This window comes from Dryobates pubescens, chromosome 36 (genome assembly GCF_014839835.1).
Source record: "Dryobates pubescens isolate bDryPub1 chromosome 36, bDryPub1.pri, whole genome shotgun sequence".
Classification (NCBI taxonomy): domain Eukaryota; kingdom Metazoa; phylum Chordata; class Aves; order Piciformes; family Picidae; genus Dryobates; species Dryobates pubescens.
In genome coordinates this window covers 8085425-8101165 of record NC_071647.1, presented here as the reverse complement: position 1 = coordinate 8101165, position 15741 = coordinate 8085425, and the positions used below count along the sequence as shown (strand labels likewise).

Here is a 15741-nt window from a genome sequence, read left to right as displayed (position 1 = left end):
GGTGATCAGAAGGAGGCTGTACATGCAACTTGATCTGCTTTGTGTCTGGCAAGGATAGCAGTCACCAAGCCTTAGACAGTCACAGGTTCCCTTTACTGCTGGAATTAATTTCAGAGGAAGATTCAGCACATTTGATTTAGTGCTAACAAGATACAATCTGCTCTAGACTCCACAGATTGTAAAAGGACCTCGCTGGATTTCCTCTGACTTAGCTCTCCAGGAAGCATTTCCCACCTGCAGGAGTCCTTGCTGGAAGCTCAGGTGTTTCAAAATTGCAGGTTACAGCATCTGCAAAGAAAGAGTGATGGTAGGGAGTGAAGCTACTCCTTTGCCTCCTTAGCACAGAACCCTAGAAACACGTCTCCTGATGGCCTTTTGCATTTCAGTGTTTCTCAGGGTGTAGACCATGGGATTCAGCGCTGGAACAAGCACGGAGAAGAAGATGGAGGCTACTTTGTCCAGTTCAGAGGTCCTGAAGGGCCGAGCATAGATGAATATTGCTGGAATGAAGGTCAGGCTCACTGCCATGATCTGTGCTATGCAGGTAGATAAAGCTTTGTGCTTTCCTTTGGTGAGCTGCCTCCGTATCTGGACCAAGATGGCACTGTATGAAACAAGCAGCAGGACAAAGATTACTGCCAGGAGCAGGCCCCCATTTGAGACCATCAGCTGTTCTGTCCGTAGGGTGTCCGTGCAGGCCACTTTCAGAACTTGTGGAACATCACAGTGGAAATTGTCTAGGGTGTTAGAACCACAGTAAGGTAAAGGGAGGAGCAGAGCAATCTGTGTTGCAGAGTGAAGGAATCCACCTTCCCATGACCCTGCCACTAGACCTAGGCAGACCTCACGGTTCATTAGTGTCAGGTACTGCAAGGGCTGGCTGACGGCCACACAGCGATCAGCTGCCAGCACTGCCAGCAGGAGGATGTGAGCACCACCAATGAAGTGGAATAGAAACATGTGGGAGATGCACTCCTTGAATGGAACAGTTCTGTGCTGGGAGAGCAGACTCCACAGGAGGGTAGGGGTGCTCACTGACGACTCAGTGATGTCTGTGAGTGCTAAGTTGGCCAAAAAGAAGTACATGGGGGTGTGCAGATGGTAGTCAGTGATAACAGTGGTGAGGATGGTGATGTTTCCCAACAAGGCCATCAGGTAGACAATGAAGAAGGTGATGAAGAGGACCTGCTGAATCTTATGACTGTGATTGAAGCCCAGGAGGACAAATTCTGTCACCAGATTGGTTACATTCTGTGGCTCGATTCATTGCCAGCCAAACTGACCTGTGAGAGGAGCAATGTAGAGGCAGCAATGTAAGCTTTCCAGCACCAAAGGAGATGATCTTCCCCCTCTGCTGGCTCAGAACCCTTCATCCTATTGACTGTCTAACATCCCTGTACTATACAGGATATTTAGTTCAGTGGAGGTAGTCTCAGTACTGGGAACTGTGATCTCCAGTTTTGTTCCTCTCCATCTATACCTGTAACTTTCAATTAGTTTGTGACTTCTGTGTCTGCAGTAATGCAGGATGTGGCCCCTCCTCAGTGCAACAGCACTTACCTCTTGTATTACCTTTTTCTGTTGGCACATCAGGAGCCCTTATTGCACACAGGATTGCTTTGTCTGCAGGCTCAGCATTGTCTGACTCCTTCACAGAGGACTCTTAAGGAGAAAATGAAACTAAAAGCCCACTCCTGCCCCACCTGGTCTAAGCAACACATTTGCAGTGCAAACTGGACAAACTTACCTGGCACTGAACAGCAAAGATTTTGCTGCAGCCTCTGCAGGAGCTCCTGCTCTGGCAATCAATAAGAAAATTGTGGTGGGTTGAAATTAGCCCCCAGCATAAAATTGCCAGACCAGCTCAGTGGAAAGCAAATGAAGCTGTATTTACAAGCTTCCTCCTCTTCCCCCTCTTTCCCCCTGCACACAGGACAAGAGAAAAAAAGGAGAAAAGCAGAGAGTAGCTGCTACTCCTTAACCACAATAAGAACACATTCAAGATCAGCAAAGCCAGCAGGAGGCAGAGGCAGTATCTGCTAGAGCGAAGGAAGCTGAGAAGAAAGTCAGTTTCTACAAACTAACTTCATGCTAGGTATCAGACCAATGGATTATTTAGACCTTATCATTATTTTCCTTTTTACATCCAATGGAATTTATTTATATTCTATCACTTTCTGTTCATGATCTGTGGGAAATATTCCTAGGCACAGCCTAAAACTACCAGAAAAATAAACACTTGTGTGTTTTGTGTTGCTGTAGTGTCCTGTGCTAGCCCAAGGCAGGCTGTTGCTGTTCTTTGCTTTGCAAGCATGTCTGTTTCAGGGCAGAGGTGATTTGAGGATAAAAAAGAGCATTTCAGCACACAAAAGAATCCTGAGGTCTTGCCTTTCTCTCCAGCAAGACAAGCAATCTGAGGAATAAGGAAAGACAACCTGTGGGTTTTCCACTGCATCCTGCAGGGGAATGGGGCCTGGACTTTGCTTTGAGGGGAGCCAGGTTATGCAGACTGCAGCTCATTTCTTTTATACAGGCAGAAGCTCTTCATTCTGCTTATCTCAGACCCCTGAATTAAGAGTCAATCATCTGAGTAGCTCTTCTTGTTGGCTCTAAGCAGACCTCAATTGCAAAAGAGGAATGGTCTTTCTAAAAGCAAAGGTTCAAAGTCATTTCAGATGTCCTGAAATACCCAAGACTGGATCCATTGGGTTGGAAACTCACACACAGAATCATAGAATTGCCAGGGTTGGAAGGGACCTCAAAGATCATCCAGTTCCAACCCCTCTGCCATGGGCAGGGACACCTCACACCACAGCAGGTTGCTCACAGCCACCTCCAGCCTGGCTGCAAACACCTCCAGGCATGAGGCTTCCACCAACTCCCTGGGCAACCTGTGCCAGGCTCTCACCACCCTCATGGGGAACAACTTCTTCCTAACATCCAATCTAACTCTATCCTCCTCTAGTTTTGCTCCATTCCCCCCAGTCCTATCACTCCCTGACACCCTAAAATGTCCTTCCCCAGCTTTCTTGTAGCCCCTTCATATACTGGAAGGCCACAATAAGGTTTCCTTGGAGCCTTCTCCTCTCCAGTCTGAACACCAACTGTCTCAGGCTGTCCTCATAGCAAAGCAGCTCCAGCCCTCTGCTCATCCTCCTGGCTCCCTGGACACCTTCCAGCACCACAGACCCTTCCTGTAACAGAGGCTCCAGCACACAGAAAAGCAGAGCAGAGCAGAAGAGCTGCCAGTAACCAGTCAGCAGGGATTGCAGAGACCACAGCACCACTAAGCTCAGTGTGATAACAGCGACAGCAAAGAGCTGCCTGAGGGGCACACACACACACACACACACACACACACACACACACACACACACACAGAGATTACTGAGATCTGCCAAACTTACCGTCCCAGTGAGCCAGAATAGTTGAGCCCAGGAGAAGATGACACCCTCCAGCCAGCCTCAGGACTAGATGCTTGGGTGGCAGGTTGGCACCAACATGTGACAGCTCCTCCTCAGGTGCCCTGTGTCTGCAGACTGCAGCAGGGTTGCCCTCCTATATCTCCTGCAGTAGATATCAGCACAGGCTACCAATCAGAGAGCTCACAGTGACATCATCCCAGCAGTTTCAGATGTTGTTCTGTTGTCACTTGTGGATCCAAGCCTTTTCATGTCAGGTTTGCATTCTCCTGTTTGCCTGGGGACACTCTGTGTTCTGGCCTTTGTCTTGCTGAGAAGCTGTTCTGTGTGCTGGAGCCCTGCTCTCCTGGGCTGCTGAACACCTGCCTGTCAATGGGAAGCAGTGGATGAATTCCCTGTCTCACGTTGCTGGCACAGATGCTCTTTGCTTTGCCTGCTAAACTGCCTTTATTCCAGTTCTCTCCCCTATCCCACCATGGGGAGAGTGAGCAAGTGAGGTTAATACACAAGCACAGACTGCTCCAGGAGACACCAAAGGAGCAAGGCTTGTTCAGACTGAAGGAAGGAAAGCTGAGAGGTTGATTTCTCTCCAACCCAATGGAGTATGTGGCAAATACAGAGGCAGGGTCTGCTTCTTTCAGAGTCCACAATGGAAGGAGAAGGTGTAAAGGGCACAGCCTGGACCATGGGAAATCATGTATGAGGAAATGCATTTTCAGCTTGAGGGTGGTCAAACAGTGAAACTGATCTGAAGAGCCAGTGGTATCTGCTCTTGGAAGGGCTCCAAACTCAGCTGGATACATCCCAGAGCAGTCTGCTTCAAGAGACTTCACTTAAAGTAGGAGGTTGGACTGGAGGTCACTTAAGGTCCTCACCAATCTACATGATTTCATGGACTGGAGAAATGTCATGAGGTTGTTATGATTGCAGGATTCTAGGTGGCTGTCACCTCCTACAGCCAGAAATGGAGGACACACTCATCTTACTACACACCACTTCCTGCTGTAGGGGATGACACACACCTGGAACCCTACAGTCATCAAAATTCCCATCATCATAGATGTGGCCTTTCCAAGACTTAATGCTGAGTCTTTATTTAAACCAAATGACCAAAACATTTGTAAGACCTACCTGGAAAGGAATTACTTCTTGGAAAAATAAAAGGTCATTGTAGAACTTCTCCTTGATGCTACAGACTTGGGTTTAGTTAACATCTGAAAAAAGCATCAGAAAACAGGGGGCCTGGAGGGACTGTGTGCTGCCAGAGGAGCACCTGGGACCTGGGGCTGGAGAATGTGCAAAAAGGACCGGAAGCAATGGGGGTGTGGGACTGCTCCCTGGTGGGGTTGCGTGGAGGTGCATGAGGAAGAGGTGAGGACTCCTTTGCCCCATCAGCAGCCCCATCCCAGCTCAGCACTCCCATCAGGGCCTGTGCCACAAACGGTCAGACCTCCCTCCAGCCAGGGCTGCAGCCAAAGTCTGCTTCCACACAGACACTTCAGCAAGTTTGACACCCTGCCTCCTGGCACCCTGCCTCCCTGACATCCTACCCTGACTTTTCCTTTTCCAGTGAACAACATCTGGTCCAAGAGGGTGCAGGTAGGAAGCCAGTTTTGGACCAGCAAGGAAACCTTGGAAAAAGATAAGGGCATTTTGGGTCTCTCCTGTAGACATTGCTGAGCTTGCTCAGACTTACACACTGCAGAAGAGTGAGTGCCAAAGCTCCAGATCTGGAAGCAGCTGTCATGGCTATCTTCTCAAAGCCTGTATCCAAAGACAGAATCCCATTTGCTCCAGAATCACTGGGACCTTCTTGTTCCCCAGAGCAAAGACTGCTTAGATTGAGAGCTGGAGTCACCAAAGTGCATTAGGAAGCCACAACCCCATCCTCTCACAGGAATAGCTGGGCACAGCCTGATGTCAGATGGGTGTGGAGTACTGGAAAGGCAACACAGTAAGGAGCAAGAACTGAGCAGGCAAAGCTTTCTTCTTCCCTCCCCAAGATCAGAATATTCAAGACTGGTATGAGAATGAAGCAATGAGAGAAGAAGAAAATTCCCCATCATTATGAAGATGCCTACTGACTGAAGCCATCTATCTGTGACTTCACTGGTCCTCTTAGAGCAGCAGGGCAGTGTCAGCAAGGGCTGAATGAATGATGTGGAGACCACAAGTCAATGATAGGACCAGACCTTTGTGAACTCAGAAAGTGGACACAGCAGGGATCATGGCAGGCAGCCCCATGCACACTCTCATGTTCATTCTGGGACAGCAGTGCATGATGAAGAAATAAACCATGGTCATGAGCTGTGTCTGTGAAGAGCACTGTCCATTTCCCCAGACACCACATGAAGATGTACAGCTGCACCATGCCCTCAGAGAAGGAGATGGCATTCCTGTGGGCCAGCTACCCAGCATTTTGGGCATGAGCTGAGTGGTGCAGACAATGAGTACCAGTGCCAGTTAGGAGACAAAGAGATACTTGGGAATACAGGTTCTGGGTTCGGAAAAAGTGTGGTGGGTTAAAGCCCATTCTGAAAACAGCAGGGAGGGCTTAGGAGTGCTTTGGCCCTCCCTGCAGGGCGTTTTCCCCCTGGGAAACTGAGTCTGTTCCACTCCCCGCTCCTGCCCAACTAGGGTATAAAAAGCAGGACATTGCAGTCATTAGGCCTCCTTTTTGGCTCCTGCCTCTCCTGGACAAGAGCTACTGCAGCTGCTTTCCTGCTCTTCTGCCACATGGCTGGATCCTTCTCCCTGCTGCCTCTGTGCCTCTTCAGAGAGAGAGACTGGGTTTTTATTCTTGTTTTTTTTTCTCCTCCCATCCATCCTTGTTCCTTGCCCTTGTGAACCTTACCTGTTATTGTTATATATATATATTGTTTAAAGAAAATTCTTTACCTCTCTACTTCCAGGCCAACTCCAAATTATTGCTTGGTGGATTTGCTCCTTCCCTTTCCTTTTTTTTTTCCCTCTCTGTTGGGAGGGAGGAGGGGGAGCAGGGGAGAGATTCTCAGTCTTGCCCCCATCTGAGCTCTTAACTCCCAGTTAAGGCTCAAACCACTACAAAAGGTGGCAACACAGATGGTTGTGCAAAGGCATTGGAAAGGAAGAGGAAAAGAGGAAATGGAGGGGGGGAAAAACCAACAAAATTAATATCATCAAGGAGCTTTGGTTCTTCATCACTGTGATGAAGAGGTTATTAAATTGATGAATATGAAATATGAATTATGAAAATATTATTTTTATTAATTATCAAAACAAAACAAAAATATTATTCTAAATTAATTTCATTGGGCAGATGTGTGAAGGGTACTCCTAGCACTCTCACACATCCCACTTCATTCCTTTCTCTCTTCTCTGCCTTCCTGGCTGCTTTGCTGGAGGGAATCTTATCTGTTGACCTCACAGATAAGAACACTAATGGTTAACGATGCTTTGAACTAACTACTCTCTGTGGCAATGCCAGCGACGAGCAGTGTGAGCAATCTGGCAGTGCAGGCCTAGAGCCTGACATGGTGGTAGGCCACGCTCAGCATAAGTGCAAAGCCAGCTAGCAGTGTACCAAAACAGAGCTGTCTTGCAGCTTGTAACTAAAACAAGGCACTGGTAGCTACAAACACAGCAAGTTATCTTGGGACAACAGGACATGCACCTGCATCACCAAACCTCGCGTGTCAGCAGTAGTTGGACCAATAATCTATAATAGTGTGATGTGTGGTCACTCATAGGGAACCAATGAGTCCATGCCAACAAGGCACTCTGAGTTTATATAAGTTGTAGAAGTTCCCTTGCTACGCACTTCTGCCTGTCCTATCCCTTCTTCTTCCATGCTATGCTTTACGGTGCTATACTCACACCTTAGGCCTGTGCCATAGGCCTGCAATACTGGAACAATAAAGGATCGATACTTGATCATATTGGTCAGCTGTATCCAACCTACATTGTCAGCTCTCTAACATCTTTCTCCTTTCTCCTAATTATAGAGGAAAGGGAAAGGGGGAAGGAGAGCAGAGCAGTTTTCCCTGGTCATTTTTGAACAGGGGCCTTTCCCTGTTGTTTTCCGATTGTAAATACCTGCATAATACTGCAAATCCTGTGTATTTGTACATATTCACAGAACCACAGAATCACCAAGGTTGGAAGAGACCTCAAAGATCATCAAGTCCAACTTGTCACCACAGACTTCATGAGTAAACCATGGCACCAAGTGCCACATCCAATCCCCTCTTGAACACCTCCAGGGATGGTGACTCCACCACCTCCCTGGGCAGCCCATTCCAACAGCTAACAACTCTCTCAGTGAAGAACTTTCTCCTCACCTCCAGCCTAAACCTCCCCTGGCACAGCTTGAGACTGTGTCCTCTTGTTCTGGTGCTGGGTGCCTGGGAGAAGAGACCAACCCCCTCCTGGCTACAACCTCCCTTCAGGGAGTTGTAGAGGGCAATGAGGTCTCCCCTGAGCCTCCTCTTCTTCAGGCTAAGCAACCCCAGCTCCCTCGGCCTCTCCTCACAGGGCTGTGCTCCAGACCCCTCCCCAGCCTTGTTGCCCTTCTCTGGACACCTTCAAGTGTCTCAATGTCCTTCTTAAACTGAGGGGCCCAGAACTGGACACAGGATTCAAGGTGTGGCCTAACCAGTGCTGAATACAGGGGCACAATAACTTCCCTGCAGCTGGACTTCGAGGCTCTGATCACAATCCCCTGAGCACAGCAGATCATCAAGTTTCCAGCCCACCACAGTGCCCAGCCAGTCCAAGCTTTGCTTGTCTGCCTGCATGTGGTAGGCTAGAGTGTGGAAAGCCTTACTGAAGTCTCCCCTTATCCTTCAGCCACTCAGCTCACTTGTAATGGTTTGGAATTTACCACCACATTAACAAAAGCTCAGCTCAGTCAGTGGGAAGCAAATGGAAGCTGTATTTACAAGCAAATCCTACACTCTACAATGGGCAGCCTGTTTCAATGCCAGAGAGCCCTTCCGGTGAAGAAATATTTCCTGACTTCCATTCTGAACCTCCCCTGATGTGGCCTGGAACTATTTCTTCTGGTCCTGTTTTCCCTAGGCCAGCAGGACCAAAGAGAGACAAACTCTGCTGTTCATGATGCTGCCTATCTGAGCGGGCTGCACACAGCCACGTCACGGTCATAGGCCATGGGAGAATCCATCCAGTCCTGCGTGGATGAACCAAGGTAAGCTTTGCTCATTACCCATATCCATTTTTTTGTATGCTATAAAAACTGCTCTTTTATTTTGTCATTTGTTGTTGGGCCTTTCTTACTGAGATCCAGAAGCAGTTCTGCTATGTGCCTCACACCTTACACTCCTTCAACTGCAAACCAGATGATGTCCATTTTCCATAGCCAGAAGGAAAGCAAAGGAAGCTTTGCTGGCACCATGTTACTTCAGTTGGACATTAAGCACTGAAACAGACTCCAGTTAAAACAGACAAGGGCTAATTTGCACCCAGATTTAGTTGTTTCCAGGCCTGGCTCTGACAGGTAGGTACTGCAGCAATGCAGAGTTGCTCTTCTTGCTCCTCGTGATCCTTCCCCAGCCTCACTGATCAGGACTTAGATTTTCTCAACAGATATTGGTTATTTGAATCAATACAGGAAAGTTCCACTTGTGTTCTGCAAATTTTGATCAAAGTACAGCCAGAGGCCAGAGCAATATGTTTCTGAAACTTGGGGTTATATTTGACTAGAAATGGAATTATTGACTGATATCCCCTCTGCTGGCTGCCTGGGGAGGTGGTGGAGTCGCCATCACTGGAGGTTTTCAGGAGAAGACTTGACGGAGTGCTTGGTGCCGTGGGTTAGTTGTTTGGGCGGTGTTGGATTGGTTGATGGGTTGGACGCAATGATCTTGAAGGTCTCTTCCAACCTGGTTCATTCTATGTATTCTATGTATTCTATGTATTCTAAAGACATTTCTTTCACCTGGCCTCATGGATGTCTTTCCCCACTCCTATCCTTAATCATTGACCGTGGAGCAACCTTCCCAGATATGATGCAGGTGTCTTCTGGAAGATAATCTGACTGCTTAGAAGTGCTGCATCCTTGTTTAATCAAACAGCAATACAGTATGATCCCCCAGAGAAAGACAGAAATTACTACACACAGATGACAATTTTTGAACAATCTGAAGGGCTTGTCTGAGATGAGTTCTCATGGAGGGGCCTGTCCACCACCATTAACTTAAAGCCAGGTTTGGACATGAGTTCTGCACTTTCTTCCTGCAAAGCCTTTTTCCTGTGCCTAGTTTGTATAGTTTATTTCCATAGCAAATTTTTATCCACAAAGTTTGAGACGATCAGCCTCCAAACCACAACTAGTTTAAAGGAACAACAAGAAAACAATAACCTCAAAATCAAACAACTAACAAACAAACACCACCAAAACCAGACTAAAAGATTAGAATAGCTCTGCAGGTTGTCTGCAGCTCCTTCTTTGTGGTTGGTTCCAGGAGCAACAGGAAAGCCACAGAGGATTTTGTTGTACATAAACAATGAGGAAAAGAAAAATAACTGACTCCTACAGCTGCAAGCAATCAGCACCCAACAGACTTCTTCCCACTGGGAACATGAACACATTGAAACACTCAAGGTCTGCAATGTGGCTTTCCCAAAACCATTACCTCCAGCCTTCTCCTGGTGGCAGGTGAGCTGCCTTGTTCTACTTCAGTCTCCTTTCTCTTCTCTGTGTTCTTGCTCTTCCGCTACCTACTCAGGGCCGCTTTTTAAGGGACGTTCACCTACCCATCAAGTGAGTGGCTTCTTGAAACAGCAAATAAATTCCAAGATAGTTTTTCTTCTTGAACAGAACTGTTCCTCCTGCCGAGAGCCTTGGACAAAGGTAATTCCCTGATAGACATTCTTCAGTGCTTTTTTGTTCTCCTTCCTAACAGGAAGGGGTTGTAATGCCTGGGATGCTCTGTGTGTGTGTCTGCATGCACAGGCACATCTGTGTGGTTTCTGTCTGACTTTTTCCTTAACTTAAAATTATGTCCTGATCCCTTTCAAATTATGTAAATGAAACGAGAGCAGCTATTTTAAACAGAAAATCCTCCCTGCCCTGCTTGTGGGCCATGCAGTACAAAGTTTCATTTCACAGACTCTTGGAACAACTGAGACTGGCAGTGACCTGTGGAGATCACCCAGTAAAACCCTCACCCAACGCAGGTTGCTCATGGCCATGCCCATCAGATTTTTAGTATCTCCAAAGATGGAGACCCCACACTTCACAACCTCTCTGGGTAGCCTGTTCCAGTGCTTGACTAACTAAAAAACAATGAATGAACAACATAAAAACCTCTTCAAATAGGACTTCTTCTGTTTGTGCCTATTGCCTCCTGTCTGCTCACAGTGCTGAGCTTGTCCTCACCCTGAGCAGAGAAGCAACAGGTAGCATGTGCCCTCTGCTGTCCTTTCCTTCCCTGACCTGCAATATAGTTAGTTTTGTGCAGTGTGCACGTGGGATGAAAGTGAAGGCACAGGAGTGTACCTGAGTTCAGGGGTGATTCTTTTCTAGAATTAATCCAGTCCACAAAATGATAGCAGGAGGGACTCACTGCCAAGAGCCATGGTCCACCAATCATTTTTGGGTTTAAGGACTTCTTTACTTGGCAGCAGGTGTTAGGACAGCAGCCCTCAGCTGGATGATGGGAGAAAAGTCTACTACAGAGACTGGAGCAGTGGAGTACAATCCTTATCCTAAGAGGCAGGAAGAGTAGAACATTCTTCCACCCTAAAGAAGACATTTTCCTTTGCACTGACTGGAAGTGTACTCACCTGCACAAGTTGTTCTTGCTTATCAAAAGCTGTGTGAAGGGAATCACCTTCCCTTGTGTATCTAAACAATCCTTAGTACACAGCAGTAAAGCACCACTCACTCTCCTGGGAGCTTGTCCCACTGCAAAGCAATATATATAAATATTGAACTGACTAATTTTTATTTCTCTAGGCTAACTAGGAAAGGATGTGCAACGATTTCTGCAGCTAAAAGAACCTGCGGGACATGATCCACTGGAACCACACAGTGGTGACCTATTTCCAATTTTTACCTTTCTCCAGCACCCCAGCCATCCAAGGCTCTCTCTTTTGTCTAGTGCTGTTCATGTACCTCAGCACTTTGGTGGGGAATATCCTCATCATTACCCTCACAATGGTAGATGCTGCTCTTCACTCTCCCATGTACTTTTTCCTCAAGAACCTGTCCTTCCTGGAGATTGGCTACACTACATCCACAATCCCCAAGATGTTGGTGAACTTCCTCTCAAGAAAGCAGGGCATATCCTTCCTGGGCTGTGCCACACAGATGTATGTCTTCAGCCTCCTGGGGATCACAGAGTGCTGCCTGCTGGCAGCCATGGCCTATGATCGCTATGTGGCCATATGTCAGCCCCTGCGCTACCAGGCCATGATGAGCTGGGGCAAGTGCTTCCTGCTGGCAGCTGTGTCTTGGCTCATTGGGTTCTTAGTGGCCTTAGGGCAGACAACTTCCATTTTTACCTTTCCATATTGTGGGCCAAATAAGATCAATCATTTCTTCTGTGATCTGCCTCCGCTCCTGAAGCTGGCCTGTGCAGCCACCTCCAAGAATGAAATCACCACCTATATCATAGCTGTTCTCTTCATCATGGTCCCCTTCTTACTCATAGTTGTGTCATATGTTCAAATACTCCACACCATCTTCAGGATGCCATCAGCTGGGGACAAGAGAAAAACATTCTCCACCTGCTCATCGCATCTGGTCGTGGTCACTCTGTTCTATGGGTCTGGCATTGTGACATACCTGAGACCCAAAGCTTCTTTTTCCAGCAGCAGCACCAAACTGCTTTCTCTCTTTTACACACTGATATCTCCAATGATGAACCCCTTGATTTACAGCCTGAGGAACAATGAGGTGAAACAAGCCTTGAAAAGACTGATAACCAAAACCAGAAAGGTGTCATCTTAATTAGTAAATGAAGTCTAGCAGTAACTTTGACCTTGTGTGCATTACTGGAAGGACGGCGACTTAGCAAGAGTTCCAATCGACTTTGTAGCTCTTAGTCAATCTTCCAGATAATTCTTCTTTTATTTTGGTTTCTTTGGTTTTCTTTTTATTGATACATTTTTCATGTCATTTTAAGGTAGGTTTGACACACAGATGGAATCATAGAATCACAGAATGCTGGGGGTTGGAAGGGAGCTCCAGAGATCATTGAGTCCATCCCCTCTGCAAAGCAGGGAGATCAGGTGAATTAAATCTGTCACATCTCCTATGTCCTACCTGCCCATACAGGAAGAGTTCTCTGCTTTGCAGATATGTTCAGCTGGGGTAAAATGAAACTCGTGATCTTCTCTGAATATTGTGAACACATATCTGTAGAGCTTGTCTAAGAATAATTACACAACACTGAGGGCTATAAATTGTCAGAGAAGGGGACAATGGACCTCATGAGAACCACTTCATAAGAATCACAGAATGTTAGGGGCTGGAAGGGACCTTGAGAGATCATCCAGTCCACCCCCCCTGCCAGAGCAGGATCACACAGGAACACATCCAGAAGAGTCTTGAATATCTCCAGAGACAGAGACTCCACACCCACCCTGGGCAGCCTGTTCCAGGGCTCTGTCACACTCACAGTGGAAAAAATTTTCCTCCTGTTTCCCTGGAACTTCCTCTGCCTCAACTTCCACCACTGCCCCTTGTGCTGGCATTGGGCAGCACCCATCAAAGCCTGGCTCCAGCCTTTGGGCACTTACCCTGCGCATCTTTATCAACAAGAATGAGACCACACTCAAGCTCCTCCTCTCCAAGCTAAAGAGCCCTCACCTTCCTCAGTCTCTCCTCATGAGGAAGATGTTCCAGTGGCTTTGTGCTGGACTCTGTCAAGCAGTTCCCTGAGGTTCTTCTTGAACTGAGGGGCCCAGAATTAGACACAATATTCCGGATGTGGCCTCAGCAGGGCAGAGTAGAGGAGGAGAAGAACCTCTCTGGACCTACTAACCACAGCTCTTCTAATCCACTCCAGGATGCCATTGGCCTTTTTGGCCACCAGAGCACATTGCTGGCTCATGGTCAACCTCCTATCCACTAGGACCCCCAGGTCCTTTTCCCCTTTAGTGCTCTACAACAGGTCAGTTCCCAGCCTGTACTGATACCTGGGGTTGTTCTTTCCCAGGTGCAAGACTCTCCTCTTGCCCTTGTTGAACTTCATTAAATTTCTCCCTGCCCAACTCTCAGCCTGTTCAGGTCTGGCAGCACAACCTCCTGTGTCAGCCTCTACTCCCAGCTTGGTGCCATCAGCAAACCTGCTGACAGTGCCCACTGTGCCCTCATCCAGGTCATTGATGAATATATTGAACAGCACTGGTCCGAGTATTGACCCCTGAGGGACTCCACTAGACACAGGCACCCAGCTAGACTCCCTCCCATTGACCACAACTCTCTGACTCCTTTCCTTCAACCAGGTCCCATCCACCTCACTCCCTGTTCTTCCAGACCACACTGCCCCAGTGTAGCTGCAAGGATGCTGTGGCAGACAGTGTCAAATGCTTTATTGAAATCAATACAAACCACATCCACTGCTCTGCCATGTTGACTGCTCCTAATCACCCCCTTGTCCTTGATATGCCTAAGGACAGCACCAAGGTGTTCTGATTGTTAATATTTAATAATTGGTGGAATGATTAATAAAAATATTAATAACTTTCTTAACCCCCAAATCCTGCAACAATATTAATCAAACCTAGCTGTGACTGGCAGTGTTGGGTTGTGGTTGGTCACTGGCATGGGGAGCAGACAACTTAAACAGCTGGAACAAGAGACCGCTCGGCACAGTGCCGGCTCAGCCTCACAGGGACTGCAGGCAGCAGAAGCTTGCAAGCAGAGACTCCAGAGAAATCTGCCAGGCTTGCTCAGGGCTGTACTGCTTGCAGGCTGCTATCTGCTCAGACTGATTGGAACCAGCTGGGGCAAGCAAAGCACAGATGACATCTGCCGTGCAACACCTACACTTGGCTTTCCTAGACCCCAGGGGATGCCCCAGCAAGTCTGGGCCATGTGCAGGCCAGCAGACTCACAGACACCCAGCCCCATTGTCTGTCTGGAACCAAACAATCCCCCAGAGGGAGGGGGAAGAGGGGGCCTGAGGCCTGACCTGCTGGGACGTGTTCTGGGCCTGTCCTGGGCCTCTGTGGCCCTATCACCACACAAGGATAAGTCGCTCCATTACCTTTCCAGGGATTGAGGTGATGCTGACTGGTCTGGAGTTACCTGGGTTCTCCTTCTTGCCCTTTTTGAAGACTGGAGGGACATTTGCCCTCCTCCAGCCCCCAGGCACCTCTCCTGTCTGCCATGACTTACCAGAGATGGTGGAGAGTGGTCTGACAAAGACCTCTGCCAGCTCCCTCAGCACCCACGGGTGCATCTCATCAGGACCCATGGATTTATGGATGTCCAGGTTGCTTAACTGGGTCTGGGGTCTGGGCCTCAGGGGTCTGGGGGCTCCTGAGGACAGCCTCCAGCAGTGTAGATGGAAATGAAGAAGGCATTTAGTAATTGTACCGTCTTTGTACCTCTGTCACCAAGGCACCACCTCACTCAGCACTGGGCCTACATTGCCTCTGGTGTTAGCTTTTCTTGCAATATACTTTAAGAAGCCTTTTCTGTTGTGTTTGACCTCCCTTGCAAGGTTGAGTTTCAACAAGGTCTTAGCTTTCCTAGTTGCTGCCCCACATCCTCTGGCAACAGTCCTATACTCCTCCCAAGTGGCCAGCCCCTCCTTCCATGATCTGTAGACTCACTTCTTCCACTTGAGTTTCTCCAGTAGTTCCCTACTTAACCATGCAGGTCTCCTGGCTTCCTTGCTCAATTTGCTGCTTGTTGGGATGCTCTGACCTTAGGCTTGGAAGAGGTCCTTAAATATTAACCAACTATCATGAGCCCCTTTGCCTTCTAGTACCCTGTCCCATGAGATATCTCCTTGAAAAGGCAAGGCCCTGCTGAAGTCCAAGGTTGTGATCCTGCTTGGTGTTCTGTTCTTACCACACAAGATCCTGAACTTCACTGTTTCATGATTGCTGCAGCCAAGGCTGCCCTCATCCTTCACTGCTTCAGCCAGACTCTCCTTGTTCATATCAGGTCCAGTAATGCTCCTCTCCTATGTGGCTGATCCACCATCTGCATCAAGGGGTTATTTTCAATGCACTGGAGGAACCTCCTGGACTGTGGACAGATGCCTGAGGAGCATGGAAACTGCTTTTACTTTATCTGCATCACTCCATCAGTACCAGTGGAGAGTAGTCATCAGCCCAGGCAGAGTTCTTTACATTCAGA

The 15741-nt window shown here is 47.9% G+C and overlaps 2 protein-coding genes across 2 annotated transcripts; one reads left to right on the top strand and one right to left on the bottom strand.

Annotated features, from left to right (window-relative positions):
- Positions 1-336: 336 nt before the first annotated feature.
- On the bottom strand, positions 337-10613 carry LOC104307894 (olfactory receptor 4D1). Its single transcript, XM_054176885.1, has 2 exons — positions 10590-10613; positions 337-1257 (listed from the first exon to the last, which is right to left on the bottom strand). Exons 1-2 carry the CDS (start codon positions 10611-10613, stop codon positions 337-339), a joined length of 945 nt encoding a protein of 314 aa, XP_054032860.1.
- An 820-nt stretch (positions 10614-11433) lies between these two features.
- LOC104307893 (olfactory receptor 10A4) lies at positions 11434-12375 on the top strand. The gene has a single exon (XM_009908995.1). It carries the CDS (start codon positions 11434-11436, stop codon positions 12373-12375), a length of 942 nt encoding a protein of 313 aa, XP_009907297.1.
- Positions 12376-15741: the final 3366 nt, after the last annotated feature.

Excerpts from the sequence above, each read along its gene's own strand:
- LOC104307894 (XM_054176885.1), bottom strand. The coding sequence starts at position 10,613 with ATGGCCATGAGCAACCTGCGTTGG. Across the intron at positions 1,258-10,589 it reads CCATGAGCAACCTGCGTTGG|CCACAGAATGTAACCAATCT; the intron begins GTGAGGGTTTTA and ends CAATGAATCGAG.
- LOC104307893 (XM_009908995.1), top strand. The coding sequence starts at position 11,434 with ATGATCCACTGGAACCACACAGTGGTGACCTATTTCCAATTTTTACCT.